We start from the raw sequence: 18,502 nt of genomic DNA, 5'->3' as shown, positions 1-18,502 counted from the left end.
TAGTTTATGTCAAGACATTAAATTAATTTATGAATTTATTGTGGCATAAGTTTTAATATTAGATGAACAGCTTTACTTGTTTATTATTTATTGTGAACAAACCAAAGTGCTGCATCCCCTTTAAGGAGTAGATTAAGGTTTACCTTGGCTCCTTGTTGTGGTATTTTGTAAACTGGCAAAACTATGGGGCCCTCATAATAAATTCTTAAAGATTGTACCAATTATACTCGTAATTGATTTGTGTGTCACATTTATCATTGGAATTAACCTTTGAAAATACTTTGTATTAAAAATTGAGTTCAAAGAATGGTGGCATGGGATACTCAGAACTGTATTTTAATGTAGTTTGAATGCAGAGCATTGTGCAATGTCCAGACCTGAAAGCTTTGATAGAAAGTAATGAAACGTTTGCAGATCTTACCAAACTGATTTTAAAATTCATATATTACTAAAAGTAAGTAATTAGCCAATTTGACATATCCCTTGACATATATTGCAATAACCTAGATCGGTTATGATAAGGTATAATGGAAGCAAACTTTGAAGGACTAAAATTCAGGGTGGATGCGGTGCCAGTGGTTTCCTAAGTACTGCATTGTGAAAATCTGGACTTAATTTTCTCTTGGATAAGGCATTGAGCTGTCAGCTGTAATTTATAGAGCAAGAGAAAGAAATAAAAGAAAATAGCAGGCCTATTATGAAACTTGAACTGTGCATGTTGATTACAGTTGTACAAACTTTTCTTTTCAACTTCAATAGATGAAACACCATTAATGATCAGTAGATTGGTGCATGATTTTATTCCTCTTTAACACACACACGCGCACACGCGCACACGCACACAGTATTGTAAAAATACTTAAGCCCATTGTCCGTAACACACTGCATCCGTGGAGGATCATATGATATTCATTTTCTCTCCTTTTTATTTTGAGAACTTGTATTAATGGCCACACATTAAGATCCAAGTTTTTACTCTTTTGGAAAAGATACAGACAAAGGATTTATTTTTGGCCCCATTTGCATTATTCTGGGAAGCCAATAGTTGGCTGAACATATTTCTTTGCAACTGTTTTTGTAAAGAACAAAATGACTTTAAAATTATCAGGGTGATAATTTTGATTGTACCCAAGACGTAAGATTATGATGTTTCTTATTTGCAGAGTAATTAGTTACAGCATAATGAGAATTTGGCCCAGTGCTGAGAGAGGATATGACACAGTTTTCTGTTTATTTGGCTGTGTGATTAACCGATATCTAAAAAACAATTGTGCATGTTGACGAGACTAATTAATTTTCTTCCATCAATTTAGCCTGTTAGCATTGTGGAAGACCAAAGAAGTTCATCACTGGATGAAGTGCATCAAAACTTACTGGATACAGGTACTGGAGATTGTTCAATATTTGAAAATGATGCACAAATTTGGAAAGGAGCATAGGTAATAATAATAATAATAATAATATCATTTATTGCCATTGCACATATGTGCAACGAGATTTGGTATGCAGCTTCCATCCGATGTCATATACATATACAACTAATAAAATTTAGATTTAGATACCCCGAGAAACATGATTTATAAAAAGAACAGTGAAACAGTCAAAACAGTCTAAAGTGCAATTGTGTCTGAGCCGGGTCGATATGCAACGTGACCATCCGAGGGAGACAATTCATGGGGGTGGGGGGGCACTCAGCAGGGCCGGTTCAGATCAGCTATAGCTCTGGGGATGAAGACAAAGACATAGGAGCAAAATTAGGCCCTTAAACCCATCGAGCCTGCTCTGCCATTCGATCATGGCCGATCTATTTTCCCCTCTCAACCCAATTCTCCTGCCTCTCACCGTAACCTTTGACACCCTATCAATCAAGAACATATCAATCTCAGCTTTAAAAATACCCAATGATTTGGCCTCCACATCTGTCTTTGGCAATGAACTCCACAGGTTCGCCACCCTCAGACTAAAGAAATGTATCATCATCTCCATTCTAAAGGTACATTCTTTCATTTTAAGGTTATGCCCTCTGGTCCTAGACTGTCCTGCTATTGGAAACATCCTCTCCACATCCAAGGACAGACACAATATGCTGGAGTAACTCAGTGGGTCAGGCAGCATCTCTGGAGAAAATGGATAGATGACATTTCAGGGTCGGGACCCTTCTTCGGAGCCTCCTATTCTATCTAGGCATTTCATTATTTGATAGGTTTCAATGAGTCCTCCCACCCTCCCCTCCTTCCTCATCCTATAGGTTAAAATACATGCATAGACATTTATTGCCATCTAATGGTGTTAAAAACCCAATCTGGTTCTCGAAGTCTTGCTTTCAAAATTAATTTATTTAATTGAAGCAAATGTAAAGAATTTAAATAATAATGTATGTATTGTTGAAATTGCGTTTCTGGATCATAAATTATTAAAACAAAAAAAACAGGGAGCAACTCTTTTCAATCATTCTGTTCATGTGAATGATGGCAAGCATTCCCATGGTTTACAGTTATCATTGTTCTTTATAGTCCATCTAGAATAGCAACATTGAGAACTGAATTAACTGTAGCATTCTATAACCATGGTAAATAAATGGACAGATTTCAGCAGAATTGGTGTTAATATTTTAAAATTAAAGTAATGAACACTTTGATATATAATCCATTGGGAATATTTTTATTGGCCAACATTATTAGGCATTCAATTAATTAATAAACTGATGAAGAATTTAGATTATGATTAATGCTTCAGTTTAATATAATCGGTGCCAAGTTAATGTACTGATTGAAATTGAAAGGAGGGAACACTTAATGAACCTTAACAGTAATTCAAACACTGACTGCACCTTCCAGTGAATCACTAAACATTCAGTGGCAGAAGTTTTAGTTAATTAACCTTAAACCAGCAATAAAATGTTGATTCATCGCAGCCTTTTGAAAAAGCAATTTGTTTGTGTGATTGTAATAATCATCCTATTTATTTGCAAATTTCCGGTTTGATCTTTAATGAGGTGACAGTAACTTTAATTTTTCATGATCATTTCACAAACATAACTTTTTTTTATTGGTTCCTGTACTGGATCATAACACGCTACTTTCATTTCTGGTTATATTTCTGTTAATGACTGAATATCTAGAAATTCATTCCTGGCCGAGCTCTTAGTTTTAGAGCTTCTTAGTTTAGAAATACAGCACGGAAACAGGCCCTTCAGCCCACCGAGTCCACGCCGACCAGCGATTAGATTAGATTAGATTAGATTTTATTTGTTGTCATTTGAACCCAGAAGTTCAAACAAAATTTGGTTTCTGCAGTCATACAACAAGAAGAAGAACCAAGACACAACACAATTTACACAAACATCCATCACAGTGAATCTCTTCCTCACTGTGATGGAAGGCAAAGTCTTATCTCTCCCCTGCACTCCCCATTCTCCTCCCGATGTCAAAGTCAAAGCCCCCGACGGGCGATGGTAAATAAGTCCTGCTGTCTTTAAAGCCGCGCCGGGCGATGCAAGGCCACGCTCCGTGTCTTGATGCTGGGGCCCCCGGCGGGCGCTAGCAGGTCCCGCGGCTGTTAAAGCCGCGCGGGGCGATGCAAGGCCACGCTCCGGATCTTGATGTTGGAGCCCCCGGCAGGCGCTAGCAAGTCCCGCGGCAATTTGAAGCCTCCCGGGGAGATGTAAGGCCCCGCTCCAGGTCATCCTCAACCCCGCAACTAGGGCGGGAGAAGTCGCCGTTGCGAAGCCCCGAAAAGCGGTCTCCCACCAGGGACCCGCGGGCTCCCGGTGTCACCGTCCACCAGACCTGTGGCTGGAGCCTCCGAATCTCCGGGATCGGGCCGCAGCAGCGCGCCACCACAGCTCCTCCCGCTCCGAACTCGGCCAGTCCGCGATGGTAGTAAGTCCGCAGGCTCTGCGACTGGAGCCCCCAGGTCGTTCCGGTTGGAGGCCGCCCACGGTGCTGGGTCCCAACGACAACGGAGACCCGACAGGGAAAAGGTCGGGTCCACCGTACAGGGAAAATATTTTTAAAGCCCCCCCCCCCCCCCCCCCACACACACCGAGTTATAAAAACCCACTGTAAAATACACTCAAACGAGACAAGAAAATTAAAAAAAGACAGACGGATTGCAGAGGCCACAGCGATGTGGCCCGCGCCGCCCAGACACCTAAACACCTAAGATCCCCCACATAATAACACGATCCTACACACTAGGGACAATTTACAATTTCACCAAGCTAATTAACCTACAAACCTATACGTTTTGGAGTGTGGGAGGAAACGAGCTCCAAGGGAATACTCATGCAGGTCAAGGGGAGAATGTACAAACTCCGTACAGCCAGCACCCGTGGTCATGATCAAACCCGGGTCTCTACCGCTGCACCACCGTACTGCCATCTGTCTCCTCACTGTCATTTGGGATGAATTTGTATTCATGTATTTTAAAAGACTATCGGGGAATTAAGTTGCTCGGTCTGTATGATACAAGCTCAATGTGGATCAAGATGCTGATTACACACAGCCTGATGTTCTTTTTTATTAAAGTTAACAGAAAGGATAATAAAGCCCATTGCAACACAAATTGTCCAGTTGCAATGAACCATTTTTATACTGCAGATGAAAGACTAAATTAATCTTTTCAATAAACCACTACCAGTTTGGTTTATTGTCACGTGTACCGAGGTACAGTGAGAGGCTTTTGTTGCTTTTGTTGGTGCTCTTCTCCCACAGACACTCACCTGTCTACCTTGTTTTCTTTTCCCTTTATTCATCCTCTGCCATCCAGCTCCACCTATCACTTACCAGGCTCTGTGTCACCCCTCCCTCAATCCATCTGACCATTATTCCCTCCCATCCTGTTATAATTCCCTTTGTACCACCATATACTGGCAGTCCTTCCCATCCGCTCACAGTCCTAGTTAAGGGTCTTAACCTGAAATGTCGACTGTTTGCCTCCACAGATGCTGCTTGACCTGCTGAGTTCTTTCAGCCGGTTTCGGGTTGAAGGGTTTCGGCCCGAAACGTTACCTATCTCCTTCGCTCCATAGATGCTGCTGCACCCGCTGAGTTTCTCCATCATTTTTGTGTACCTTTGATTTTCCAGCATCTGCAGTTCCTTCTTGAACACGAGTTCTTTCAGCCTCCTGTTTTAGTTCTAGGTTCCAATATCTACATTCTCTTGTGATTCCAATTTCACCTTTTTGTATTTTACATCAAGTCAAGAGTCAAGAGAGTTTATTGTCATGTGTCCCTGATAGGACGATGAAATTCTTGCTTTGCTTCAGCACAACAGAACATAGTAGGCATTGACTACAAAACAGATCAGTGTGTCCATATACCATTATATACGTAAATACACACATGAATAAATAAACTGATAAAGTGCAAATAACAGATAATGGGCTATTAATGTTCAGAGTTTTGTCCGAGCCAAGTTTAATAGCCTGATCGCTGTGGGGAAGTAACTATTCCTGAACCTGGTTGTTGCAGTCTTCAGGCTCCTGTACCTTCTACCTGAAGGTAGCAGGGAGATTTGTGTGTGGCCAGGATGGTGTGGGTCCTTGATGATATTGCCAGCCTTTTTGAGGCAGCGACTGCGATAGATCCAACAAATGGTATCCAACACGGGCTGAGAGGAGACATGCATGTTCCTTACTTTCTCCCATTCTCTCTCTCATTACTCTCTTCCTACATACAAATCGACCTGATACAGTTGACATTTTTTTACTTCAACGTTGATTCCTCCACCATTGTTGGAGGATGGCGGGACGGTCATATGAGGAAAGATTGAAAAGACTAGCCTTGGAATAGCTGGAGTTTAGAAGGATGAGGGGGATCTTACAGAAACATATAAAATTATAAAAGGACTGGACAAGCTAGATGCAGGAAAAATGTTCCGAATGTTGGGCGAGTCCAGAACCAGGGGTCACAGTCTTAGAATAAAGGGGAGGCCATTTAAGATTGAGGTGAGAAAAAACTTTTTCACCCAGAGAGTTGTGAATTTATGGAATTCCCTGCCACAGAGGGCAGTGGAGGCCAAGTCACTGGATGGATTTAAGAGAGAGTTAGATAGAGCTCTAGGGGCTAGTGTAGTCAAGGGATATGGGGATAAGGCAGGCACGGGTTATTGATTGGGGACGATCAGCCATGATCATAATGAATGGCAGTGCCGGCTCGAAGGGCCGAATGGCCTCCATCTGCACCTATTTTCTAGTTGGTCTGAATTTCATCCTATAGATATGTGTAAGCCTGGATTAAAACATTAAATTGGGTTACAAATGAGGAAGTAAGGTAGAAATAGACGTGGTGAATGTTCTTTAGATGGAAAATAGAAGCAAAGCATACTAAAGGTGGACACAAAATGCTGGAGTAACTCAGTGGGACAGGCAGCATCTCTGGAGAGAAGGAATGGGTGACGTTTTGGGTCGAAGCAAAGGATACTAAATGAGTAAAGCAAATCTTATTAATCGAGCAAATCAACGGACTGCCTACATGAATTATTCACCCGGCTAAATTCACAGGACATTTTTTGAGGCTTCTGCTAAAGCATATTTTAGGCTTTTAAATATCAAATGCCATTTTTGTGGACTTCGTCCAGAGAATGGATCCACATCACTTGTCTTACTTATCAAATTCCAGCATCTATCTTTACCTCCACCCCCAGTAACCTCCTCTCCCCAAACTTGCTCTATTGCCCTCACAAATATTTGTCTCACTTATCACTAACAAACTGTTGTTTCCGAACTCCACCCTTCCCTCTCCTCCACCTGGCTCCAACTACCCATCATGCTCTATCTCACCTGGTTCCTCGTATCACTTGCCACATCCTTTCCTATCACCACTTCATACAGGCTATTTGCCCTCTGCACTAAACGTTATTCCCTTTATCATGTATCTCCACACTGTGGATGGCTTGATTGGAATCATGTATAGTCTTTCTGCTGACTGGATAGCATGCAACAAAAAAGCTTTACACTCTACCTCGGTACGTGTGACAATAAACTAAACTAAAGACCTCCACTCCACAGATGATGCCTGATCTCCTGAGTATTTAGGGCATTTGCTATTTTTAATTTGGGCCTCTAATGTCTGCTGCATTTTATGTTTTGAATGTTTAAATAATGTTGTCATGAATAGTGTTCACTTCTATGTCAAAAAAAGATTTGGGGATCAAGTTCACCACTAAGACTTGACCACATAATTAGGCTGACGTGGCACAGTACAAAGGAAGGACTGCAGTTTTGGCTGTCACTTCTCTGAAATGAATGGTTGAACAGAGATTCCATCCGTCCTCACCGGTCCACGCCAGAGATCTCATGGCTAATGTTCTTCCTCAAGCCCTGGTCAATCTTTACACTTCACCCAATATCACCAAAACTGTTCTTCACCGTACTTCAATCCAAAACTTGGCTCTGTCTATTTTTTCCACAGATGTAGCCTCACCTGTTATTTCCAGCATCTTTTTTTATTTTAGATTTCTAATACTTGCATTTTTCTTTTCAATTTACACAATTAGGTTAATCTATTCAATTATTTCATTGTCTTAGTAGCTCTCTGCTGGTGCTACTAAATGCTGACTGACACCAAATACTGGAGTAACTCAACGCAGGGCCGGATTTAGATGAAGAGCTATTTCACTTGTGAGCCCCCCCCCCCCCCCCCCCCCCCCAATCACCCCCCCCCACGACTAGAGGACCATGACTGCCCGACAGTGACAGTGTGACACTTTTAGAACCTACTGTATGTTGTCATTAAACAGTTGGTTTTAAAACACATATTGGATTCACCGTGGAGCGGGCGATGCTTTACCTGGATCGCCGTTTGAAGTTCTGGAGTGTTGGGCCTGCTGCTTCAGCATCATGGAGCTGTGGTTTGCGGAGCTCCCAGCCTCGGGCCACGCTTATTTTAATATCGCGGAGCCCTGGGAACCCTTTGCCGAGGGCCACCCAGCTCAGACTATGGACTTCAGGATCTCTGGTAGTCTCAGCGGGAAAGCAGCATCTCTGGATAGAAGGAATGGGTGACGTTTTGGGTTGAGACCCTTCTTCAGTTTAAGAAAGACCTTTCCTTCAACTAGTCGATTCATTGAAACACCTTGTGATGTCCAGGGAAAGATAGTGTTAATTGAAGTGCAGTCTTTAAATTCTTTTTGTAAATGTTTTCACTGGGTAGTAATAATTTATTTACCTCCCCAAAGAATTCCTGCAGCTTACTGAGACGTTGCCCCCCTGCTTTTATGAGTAATGACAACAGCTTATGCTTCCGATACTCACTGGATAAGTACTGAGAGTATCCCTTATAAGGATGAAAAATGCTTTTTTACAAGACGGCCTTTGGCAAACTGATCTGCGTATGATATCTATATATTTTGCCCTCATCATCAAAATCTGAGAAAGTATTTTGAATATTGTAAACTTAACATTTTAATAATTCATTTAATTTGAGAAGCAAGATTGAAGTATTATTTTGAATTTTATTTGCTGTTTTATGAAACAAAGCTTTTTAAAAACTATTTTACTAGTGCCAGGAGGTACTTTCATACATTCTTCAGATTTTTTTTTTTTTTGCATTGTTCCCAATTATAAGGTTTAGTTTAGTTTAATGATACAGCTTGGAAACAGGCCCTTCGGCCCCACCGAGTAGGTGCCTACCACAAACTAGGTACACGTTCAATCCTACATACTGGGGACAATTTACAGAAGCCAATTAACAAAAACATGTACGTCTTTGGAGTGTGGGAGAAAAAACCGGAGCAGCCAGAGAAAACCCACGTGGTCACGGGGAGAATGTACAAACCCCATGCAGGCAGCAGCCGTAGTCAGGATCGAACCCGGGTCTCAGGCACTGTAAAGCAGCAACTCTACTGCTGCACCACTGTGCCTCCCTGTTCAATTTGCTTTTTCCTTTCGATATTCTATTCTCGGGTACAATGGTCTTGGCTTTGCCAATTTCCTCAAAAGTAGGGCTTTATGTAAGCAAAACAATTCCTCATCTTGCAAACTTCAGCATGTTCACCAGCTGTACTTGCCTTTAGTTTTCGAAGTTTATTCTCAGCGATACTTTTAATGCAATCTTTCAATGCCTTCTTACTCAAGTTTGCTCCTTGCTTATTTTCAATTTCTTCTTTTCCAGCTGCTTTTTATGCCTGTGGATCCAACAACTAACCGCTCCCCAAATAAACTTGACATTAGCATCAATATTATTATTGACATTGTAATTTTCCCCATTGGCTTAATTTAACATCTGATTGGGAAAGAAGATATGTTCAAGGCATATGGGGGAAAAAGCAGGAACGGGGTACTGATTTTAGATGATCACCCATGGTCATATTGAATGGCGGTGCTGGCTCGAAGGGCCGAATGGCCTACTCCTGCACCTATTTTTCTATGTTTCTATGTTCAATATTTCTAAGATTGATTTTCTCTATGTTCCTTTCCATTGGGTAATTGCCCAATTATCCACATTTTAACAATACTGGTTTGTTCTCACACTCCCAGAATAACAATAATTGTTTATTATCTCAAGAGAAACAATAAATGTAGCTGCAGACTTTTCAGTAGGATTCCAATCATTACTTTTTCTGTACTGTCCACTAACTTATTTCTTTTAACACCAATAAAGCTTGCCAGAAATAAACGATGTTGACCATGGGACTCCAGTTATTTTCCTCTGCTTGTTGCCACATATTTATTCCCACCAGAAATCCAGAAGGTATTTACTGCCAATCCCTCGCTGAAATCCACAATGGCTCTACTTCCTGTAACTTGATTATTTCAATGCAGTTCTGGCTAGCCATCCACCTCCACCCTTCAGGAACTCGAAATGCTCCAAACTGTGCTATTTATACCCTAGGACATATTAAGTCCTATCCCCTCACTTTTCCTGCCCTTGCTAACCCAGGTTGACTGCTGACAAGGAAACACCTTGAGCTTAAACCATGCTTCTTTAACTCTGTTCTATCTTTCTAGTCTTCTCCCAGAGCTACAGTTTTTTTGGTATCCAATTCTGGCCTCTTGGCATTCCTGATGCTTTTGGACGTCTTCGCTACTCAGGCGCTAAGATTTGAAATTATCCCCTTGGCCTCCCATGTATCTCTCTCGCACTTGTACTCACTCACACTCATCCACCAAGGTGTTCCATAAAGCCTAATTATTCAGTCAAGTTTTTGGTCACCCTGACTATTACTTAGCCTGTACTTGGTCCATATCTTTCTAGTCCTTGCACTAACATGTGCCTAACTAAAAGCCTCTTAAATGGCACTATCGTATCTGCCTCGACCACCAACCCTGGCAACGCGTTCCAGACTCCCGCTACTTTCTGTGTAAAAAAAAAACGTGTTCCACACATCTACATTAAACATTGCCCTTCATTCTACCCCCACCCCCTTCTCCACCCCCGCCCACCCGATCACTTAATACATCTGGTCACAGATCCTCAATATCTTGAAAGCTGTGCACTTAAACCCTTTGTAAATTTCACGGTTATTCTCTCCTCATAGTTTGGCCATTGAAATTCAGCTATGATTTAGTTAAGCATACACTGTTAAGCCTTTAAGCATGCAATAAGTCATAGCAGATGAGTAGTTACATTACTGGACGATCAGTCGGAGTTCTGGATCACTGATCCAGAGACATGAAACGGAATCCCACCATAGCACATGCAGACCTGAAATTTCAGCAATTAAATAAATCTGGAATTTAAAAAAAAATCTAGCCTTAGTAGCAGCAGCTATAAGACTGCCATCTTGGTTTTAAAATAAAACCACCTTATTCACTCATTTCCGTCAGGAAAGTAAATCTGCTGCCCTAACCCGGTCTGGTCTACATATGACCCAGCCTCCTCTGTTCAAGGTAATTAGGAATGAAAAATAAAAAGCCACAAGGACCAGTGAGATTCACATTCCCTGAAAGGATATATTTTAAAAATGGTGTACCTGCATTATTATGTTCTCTGTAGGTTTCATTGCCCATAACTGTTCATTATATTCCAGGGGCAAACGGGTTAATTTACTGGATCAGTATCCAGGAGCCCAGAGGGCTGGAGACACGAGTTCCATTCACATAATTAAATATTGAGTTTTTGTCAGTAATGGTGATGGTGGAACTGCTGGATTGTTAAAATCAATTAAGTTAATGAAATGTCGTTTAGAGGACGAAACCTACCATTTTCTCCCCAATCTATTTGGTCCAGGTTGACCCTTAAAAGCTCTTTGAATTGCCACCGTGAGCAATTGAAATATGAAAGTGGAATAAATGTTGGCCATTTGGCGAATAAATGGATGTAAATGGGAGTCAGCACTACATTCCCTCTAACTTGTGATGAAGTAGGTCTCGCATGTCTAATGAAGGGTTTGTAGCCTTGTCTTGTTTACAGGCTTTTACTCATGCTTGAAAATCATGGGTGCACTAAGTTCATTAGCTCTAGGAGCAGAATTAGGCCATTCAGCCCCATTAGGTCTACTCCACCATTCAACCATGGCTGATCTATCTTTTCCTCTCAACCCCATTCTCCTACCTTCGCCCCATAACCCCTGACACCCGTACTGATCAGGTGCTTTTTGGATGTGGTAGACTTGAACCATTGGTGTCTGGGCGCTTCTGGCATTGACACATGAGACACACAGCAATCTGGAAAGAAATGTGTGAATGGAATGATCCATGCGATTCCTCTTTTTGTTTACCAATAGATTTCAAAGAAAAAACAAATCGCTTAGTGTACATGGGTTGAAATTCAAATTAGTATTTTTCTGTCAACTCTTCTGCAGCTGAGGTGATGCAGAAGATGATTGATGATGTGAATACATAGTTTCATTAACAAGATAAAACAAAAATTGATTGGAAGGAATGCAAATAGAAGGAAACGTTAAAAGTGAAGATCGTGTTGAGTTCTGTGCACCATTCTGTAGGAAAGATGTTGTCCAGCTGGAAAGGATACAGAGAAGATTTACGAGGACTAGAGGATCTGAACTATAGGGAGAGGTTGAGTAGGCTGTGACTCTATTCCTTGGAGCACTGAAGGATGAGGGGTGATCTTATATGTATAAATCTTCATATCTTATATGCATATATGTTTAAAATCATGAGAGGAATAGATCAGGTAGATGCACAGAGTCTCTTACCGAGAGTAGGTGAATCGAGGACCAGAGGACGTAGGTTTAAGGTGAAGGTGAAAAGATTTAATAGGAATCTGAGGGGTACCTTTTTCACATAAAGGGTGGTGGGTGCATGGAACACACTGCCAGATGAGGTAGTTGAGGCTGGGACTATCCCAACATTTAAGAAACAGTTAGACAGTTACATGGACAGAACAGGTTTGGGCCAAATGTGGGCAGGTGGGACTAGTGTAGCTGGGGCATGTTGACTGGTGTGGGCAGGTGGGACTAGTGTAGCTGGGGCATGTTGACGTGTGGGAAAGTTGGGTCGAAGGGTCTGTTTCCACATTGTATCACTCTATGACTCTGTTTGGATTAATGGTACTTTATTGGCACGTGGACAATGAAGTGAAATTCTTTGTCTTGCCTACAACTGAGTAAAATCTTGCTATACATAAGCACAATCATGCTTAAGTACAAGAAGGCAACGATTGAGGTGTAAAAGAACAGTTGATTACACTGAGTTGGTAACAAAGAGCCACTACATTTCTGGTGCCATCTTGTTTCCTTCAATCTTTCAAAGTTCGTAAAAATATTGACTCTTATCTTTGCCGGTGGAACTGGGTCTGGTGATGCAGAGGTTGGTCTACCCCGGCAATTTTGTTGATGTCCTCCACCACTGCTCCACCGTTCTGTGCTCCAACGGGCCACGTCCGATCTGCGTGCTCGGACTCGATGGCCTCTGCCCAAATGTCTTTTGAATTTGTCAATTTATCCTCTTCTCTTGCTTCCTTGTGCAGCTCATTCCAGATTTTCCAGTAAAAAGTTGCACTGTTAGTTGCCACTTAAATCTCTCTCCTCTCACCTTGTTTTAGAATCCTCTAACCTGGGAAAAAGCCTGAATATTCATTTTGTTTAAGCCCCTCATGATATTATATACTTGAAATAGTTTGCCCCTCAGCTTCTTATGCTCCAAGGAAGTTAATCCCTCTCTATCCAGCTTCTCCCTATATAACTCAAGCATCAACTCAACTCAACTCTGGGTAAATCCTGGTGAATCACTTTGGCACCCTTTGCAACTCAATGGCATCCGTCCTACAGCATGGTGACTTGAATAGGTAGGTGTATCATGATTCCCACGTTTTGTACTCAATACCTTTCCCAAGAAGGCCTGTGTGCAAAAAGCCTTCATCATGATGGCAAAAACAAGGGGGCAGATTATTATCACAATGGGGTTAGGTTAGGTAAGGGGGAGGTACAGCGAGACCTGGGTGTCCTTGTACACCGGTCACTGAAAGTTGGCGTGCATGTACTGCAGGCAGTGAAGAAAGCCAACTGAATGTTGCCCTTCATAACAAGAACATTTCAGTATAGGAGTAGAGAGGTTCTTCTGCAGTTGTATAGGGCCCTGGTAAAACCACATCTGGAGTATTGCGTACAGTTTTGGTCTCCTAATTTGAGGAAGGACATCCTTGTGATTGAGGCAATGCATTGTAGGTTCCCGAGATTGATCCCTGGGATGGCGGGACTGTCATATGAGGAAAGATTGAAAAGACTAGGCTTGTATTCACTGGAGTTTAGAAGGATGAGGGGGATCTTATAGAAACATAAAATTATAAAAGGACTGGACAAGCTAGATGCAGGAAAAATGTTCCCAATGTTGGGCGAGTCCAGAACCAGGGGCCACAGTCTTAGAATAAAAGGGAGGCCATTTAAGACTGAGCTGAGAAAAAAAAGTTTTCAACCAGAGAGTTGTGAATTTGTGGAATTCCCTGCCACAGAGGGCAGTGGAGGTCAAGTCACTGGATGGATTTAAGAGAGAGTTAGATAGAGTTCTAGGGGCTAGTGGAATCAAGGGATATGGGTAGAAGGCAGGCACGGGTTATTGTTGGAGGACGATCAGCCATGATCACAATGAATGGCGGTGCTGGCTAGAAGAGCCGAATGGCCTCCTCCTGCACCCATTTTCTATGTTTCTATGTTATCACCTGCCCAACCCCTATATGCAGGCTATTTCCTCGCCTCTGCACTCCCAGTCCTGATGCGTGGTCCTGAACTGAAACTTCGACTATCCCTTTTCCACCACAGATGCTGCTCCACCTTCTGAGTTCCTCCAGTAGTTTGTTTTTTGTTCCTGACTACAGCATCTGCGGTCTTTTTTGTCTCAGTCTAGAAGAATAATTGGGAATGACTGAGGCAACAATTTGCCTCGTCCATTGAAGATTTTTTAGCCGTCACCATGATCTTGATGATCATGAAGGATATGGGTGGGTGGGGGAGCGGAGTTCTTCACATCAGCAGATGGTTCATGAATCAAGGGAAATGGATTTAAAGGGAAGCCAAAATATTATAGGGAGATGTGAGGGAAAATGTCTTTACAGAGGGTGGTAAAGACCTGGAATTTGCTCATTGTATGGGGATAGTAACAGGGTCGGTTGGAGCTTTCAAGTGGAATTGCAGAGCAAAACAAGTTGCATAGTCACAAGGAAAGAACAAGCAATGGAACTGACTTGATTACTCCACAAGGTGTCATTGTGGACTTGATTTTGATTCTATGCAAAGCCAAATCATTTAGAAAGAAGCTCTTCTGGTGATGCCAGTAGGGAGAGCTTTTATTGTTTAACTCGACAAGAGTTACGATTGTCTCCCATTGCCTTGTACCGGATTGACGATGGAGAGCATTTGCCAAGGAGTCAGCTGACCCATCCGACTGATAGGATTCAAGTTAAGTTGAATCGACTTTGTTGTCGTATGTAGTGAGGTACTGGCACAATCACAGGCATAAAGACTCAGACAACACACAAAAAGATAAATTATACATCAATTACGCACAAATTTGACAAGACAGCAAAAATAAAAAATATTGCACAAAAAGATTACATTAGTGCAAAAGTACATCATTGAAAAACAATTCCATGATAGTGCAAGAAATGATCATGTTGATCATGGTGCCATATGATCATGGTATTCTTTGTCGCCTCAGGTGGCATTAGGTTGGTTCAAGAATCGAATTGTGGTAGGAAAATAGCTGTTCCTGCACATGCTAGTGGAGAGGGAGTTTGAGGCTTCTGTACCTCCTGCCTGATGGTAATAATGAGAAGAGAGCATGATACGATCGTAATGAAGAGAGTGGTGGACTCAACACAGCTGATTGCCCAGCACGTGATTGATACTTTATTACCACATGTGGCATGTCACAGAAATTCATTGTTTTGTACCATGCACAAGTTATGCAAAGAGTCCTTGTATAGAGTGCTGACAAAGTTCCAGATTATTCATTATGGTCCCCACATGGTCACTCATTGTTTCCCCCCCCCCCCCCCCCCCCACCCCCCCACACTGGGTCCCTCATTGTGGTGCTCGCTGGAAGTTTCCGACAGTCTCTGCAGCCAACCTTTAGTGTTCCCAAGCCTTGGAGTTGTCATGCCTCTCTATGAGGTAATCAACCAGAATACTATCTCCAGTGCACCTGTAGAGGTTTGTTAAGAATATTCAGTACATGCCAAATCTCTTTAACCAATGTCCACCATCTTTTGTTTCAGGCATGTATGTGTTCATCACAATCTATCAAGGTCAAACCCAAAATTGGTCTCAGACCGTAACAACTGCATTATTATTCCACTATTTATCTTAATGCACTAAAGATCTTGGGCAGGCATGGAGCACACCTGTGAACAGAATTATTTATCTCAATGACTGCTTTGTTACTCTGAAAGTGACACTGAACTTGTGTTGAAAACTCAAATTTCTGCTAAACTGGTGCTAAATAATTAGGATTGAAAATTTCCATTTACGGGATAAGGACATGGGACATTCTTATATAGTGGATGGACACAAAAAGCTGGAGTAACTCAGCGGGACAGGCAGCATCTCTGGATGGAAGGAATGGGTGACGCTTCAGGTCGAGACCCTTCTTCAGGCTAAGAGTCACGGGAGAAGGAGACACAGAGATATGGAAGGGTAAGGTGTGAAGACGAGATACCAAATGGGATGAAGCTCAAGGGAAATGACAAATTAATCATTGTTATCATGGGGAAGGTGACAAGGAGGCATATAAAGATAAAATTTAATCAGGAGGACAGTCAGACTGGTCCGAGAACTAGGATGGGGTAGGGACTCCAGCTTTTGTGTCTATCGTTGGAGTAAACCAGCACCTCCAGTTCCATCCTACACATTTGTTACATAGTGGAATGTTTTGTCAAGTCCAACGAGCTTATTTCACTGCACCTGCGGGTGCATGTGACGAATAAAATGGAATTTGACTTTGGCTTGTGAAATAAGCACTATCAATGTGGATTAATTAATGGAGCCAAAATCATGCTCAATTTGATTCACAGTTTGGACATAGTCCCAGACCATTTACAAACCTGTATTAATGTCCTGTTGCTGCCTAAGACCAAACATTTAGTTTCCCCCCTGACCCTGAAATTGGGCTAAAAGTTGCAAGGCCTCAGCAGAGACTAGGTCTCAATGGGATAACAGGAACACCCAGAATCATGGAACAATTAGAGTAAGAAAGGAAGCCATATGGGCATTCAAGTCCGTGGCAGCTTCATCCAAGTGCAATCTAGCTAGAACTACTCTCCAAAGCCATGGTTCTTCATGGTCTTCGTGAGCCTTCTTCAGTCTGAAGAAGAACTCCGACCTGAAACGTCACCCAGAGATGACGTTTCTCTCCAGAGATGCTGCCTGAGTTACTCCAGCACTTTGTGTCTCTCAATGGAGTCTTCCTTTTCAATTACTTGTTCTGATTCCTTCTGAACACTGAGTCTTTATCTCCTTGGCAGTGTTTTCCAGACCCAACCACCAGCTGTGTTAATTTTTTGCCTTGTGTGATTTTTAATGTTTAATGACCAATCGTGTTAATTCTATGTAACGTGGTTCTTGACCCTTGTACCAAATGGAACAAATTCTCTCGATCCACTTAGTCAAACACGTAATTATATGGAGAACGTAGAAACAAGGAACAGCAGATGCTGGTGTACTAAAAAATATACAAAGTGCTGGAGTAACTCGGCAGGTCAGGCAGCATCCCTGGTGAACATGATAGGTGACATTTCGTGTTGGGACCCTTTAGAGATACAGCATGGAAACGGGCCCTTCGGCCCATTGAGTCCGTGCTGACCAGCGATCACCCCATACACTAGCGCTATCCTACACACACACACAAGGGCCAATTTACAGTAGCCAATTAAGCTACCAACCTGTACATTTTTGGAATGTGACAGGGAACCAGGTCACCCATGCAGTCACAGGGTGAACGTACAAACTCTGTACAGACAGTATCCATAGTCAGGATCAAACCCGGGTCTCTGGCGCTGTAACAACTCGTCCACTGTGCCACCCGTCTGCAGACTATTTAACTGGAACTGGTCAAACACAGGTTATTCCCTTGAGGACTGCTGGCCAAAACCAACTTGATGTGGCCCTTTGTCATCACGTATGTCAAATAAAGGGGCTTTTGTCTTCAACTCACCGTATAATGTTCAAATATTTTTGCATTTGCGTAATCTTCAAGATGGTCTAATAGTTTGTGCGTTGAATGAATTGGAGCATATTGGGCTGTCCTGCGTGTATAGTAGAAAATCTGCTCACTAATGAATAATTTCAACTTGTTACTGAATGCCGCAGTGGGTTGAAAAATAATTGAACTGAAGTGAGGAATGTTAACCAGCTCAAATGTCAAAGTTTTGAAAAGCTGACATTTAAGCCAATCTACACATTCATTCCCTGTTGCTCAGCTTCTTCCAAGTGCACACACACAGCACGCAGCACGTGCTTCTTACCTTTTCTAAAAATAAACTCTGCCAAGTCTAACAAATGCCGTACAAATTATTCTGCGATTACCGATGTGTGACCACGATTAGACACAAAAAAAATTCCGGAAAAATATCCTGGGGGAGGGTAACGAGTGCAAGCTGAATCCTAATTGCCAGCAAGTTGTTCAGGACACAGTGTAAGAATGGAGGATTTGTTTTAAATTGGTCACTAGCTTCATTGTGCAGTGCTGTGAGGTTAGACTAGCATTGCAAAGGTGCCAGACTTGTAAAATCCTGCAGTTCTCTCATTTTATGTAATATGGAATATATATACAAGAACATAAGCTTGGTCTTTAAAAATCTTCCTCTCAAAAGTTTGAACTCTTTAATATTACTTCTTGTGGAGGTAAATGTACTGATAGCCGGTTTTTTGAGTGGTCAGGTTCTGTGTGGAGATGTCACTTGTTTTTCCCAGCTGCCGGCTCTGTGTGTTGGCCGGTTTGTGAGTGTCTGGTTCAACAAAGGGCTCGGGCAAGTCCAGCAAAGGATTGCCAGTCCCTAATGAGAAGTTGAGATTATTTGTTTAACCTACGCCTTGAACTTCCTATCAACAGGTCACAGAAACAGTTATGTAAATATGTGATTTACATACTTTCTTGTAAGTAATT

At 42.0% G+C, this 18,502-nt stretch overlaps 1 protein-coding gene across 3 annotated transcripts in view; it reads left to right on the top strand.

The window, feature by feature from the left end:
• arhgef28a (Rho guanine nucleotide exchange factor (GEF) 28a) overlaps window positions 1–18,502 on the top strand; it is a 259,871-nt gene that overhangs the window by 32,687 nt on the left and 208,682 nt on the right. For all 3 annotated transcript variants that reach the window (XM_055632136.1, XM_055632137.1, XM_055632138.1), the window contains exon 3: window positions 1,314–1,383. In XM_055632136.1, the coding sequence (XP_055488111.1) occupies window positions 1,314–1,383 (70 nt within the window). The remainder of the gene's footprint in view (window positions 1–1,313; window positions 1,384–18,502) is intronic.

The sequence above is a fragment of the Leucoraja erinacea genome, chromosome 3, assembly GCF_028641065.1.
Source record: "Leucoraja erinacea ecotype New England chromosome 3, Leri_hhj_1, whole genome shotgun sequence".
In the NCBI taxonomy this organism is placed as follows: domain Eukaryota; kingdom Metazoa; phylum Chordata; class Chondrichthyes; order Rajiformes; family Rajidae; genus Leucoraja; species Leucoraja erinaceus.
This window is presented reverse-complemented; position numbering and strand designations above follow the sequence as displayed.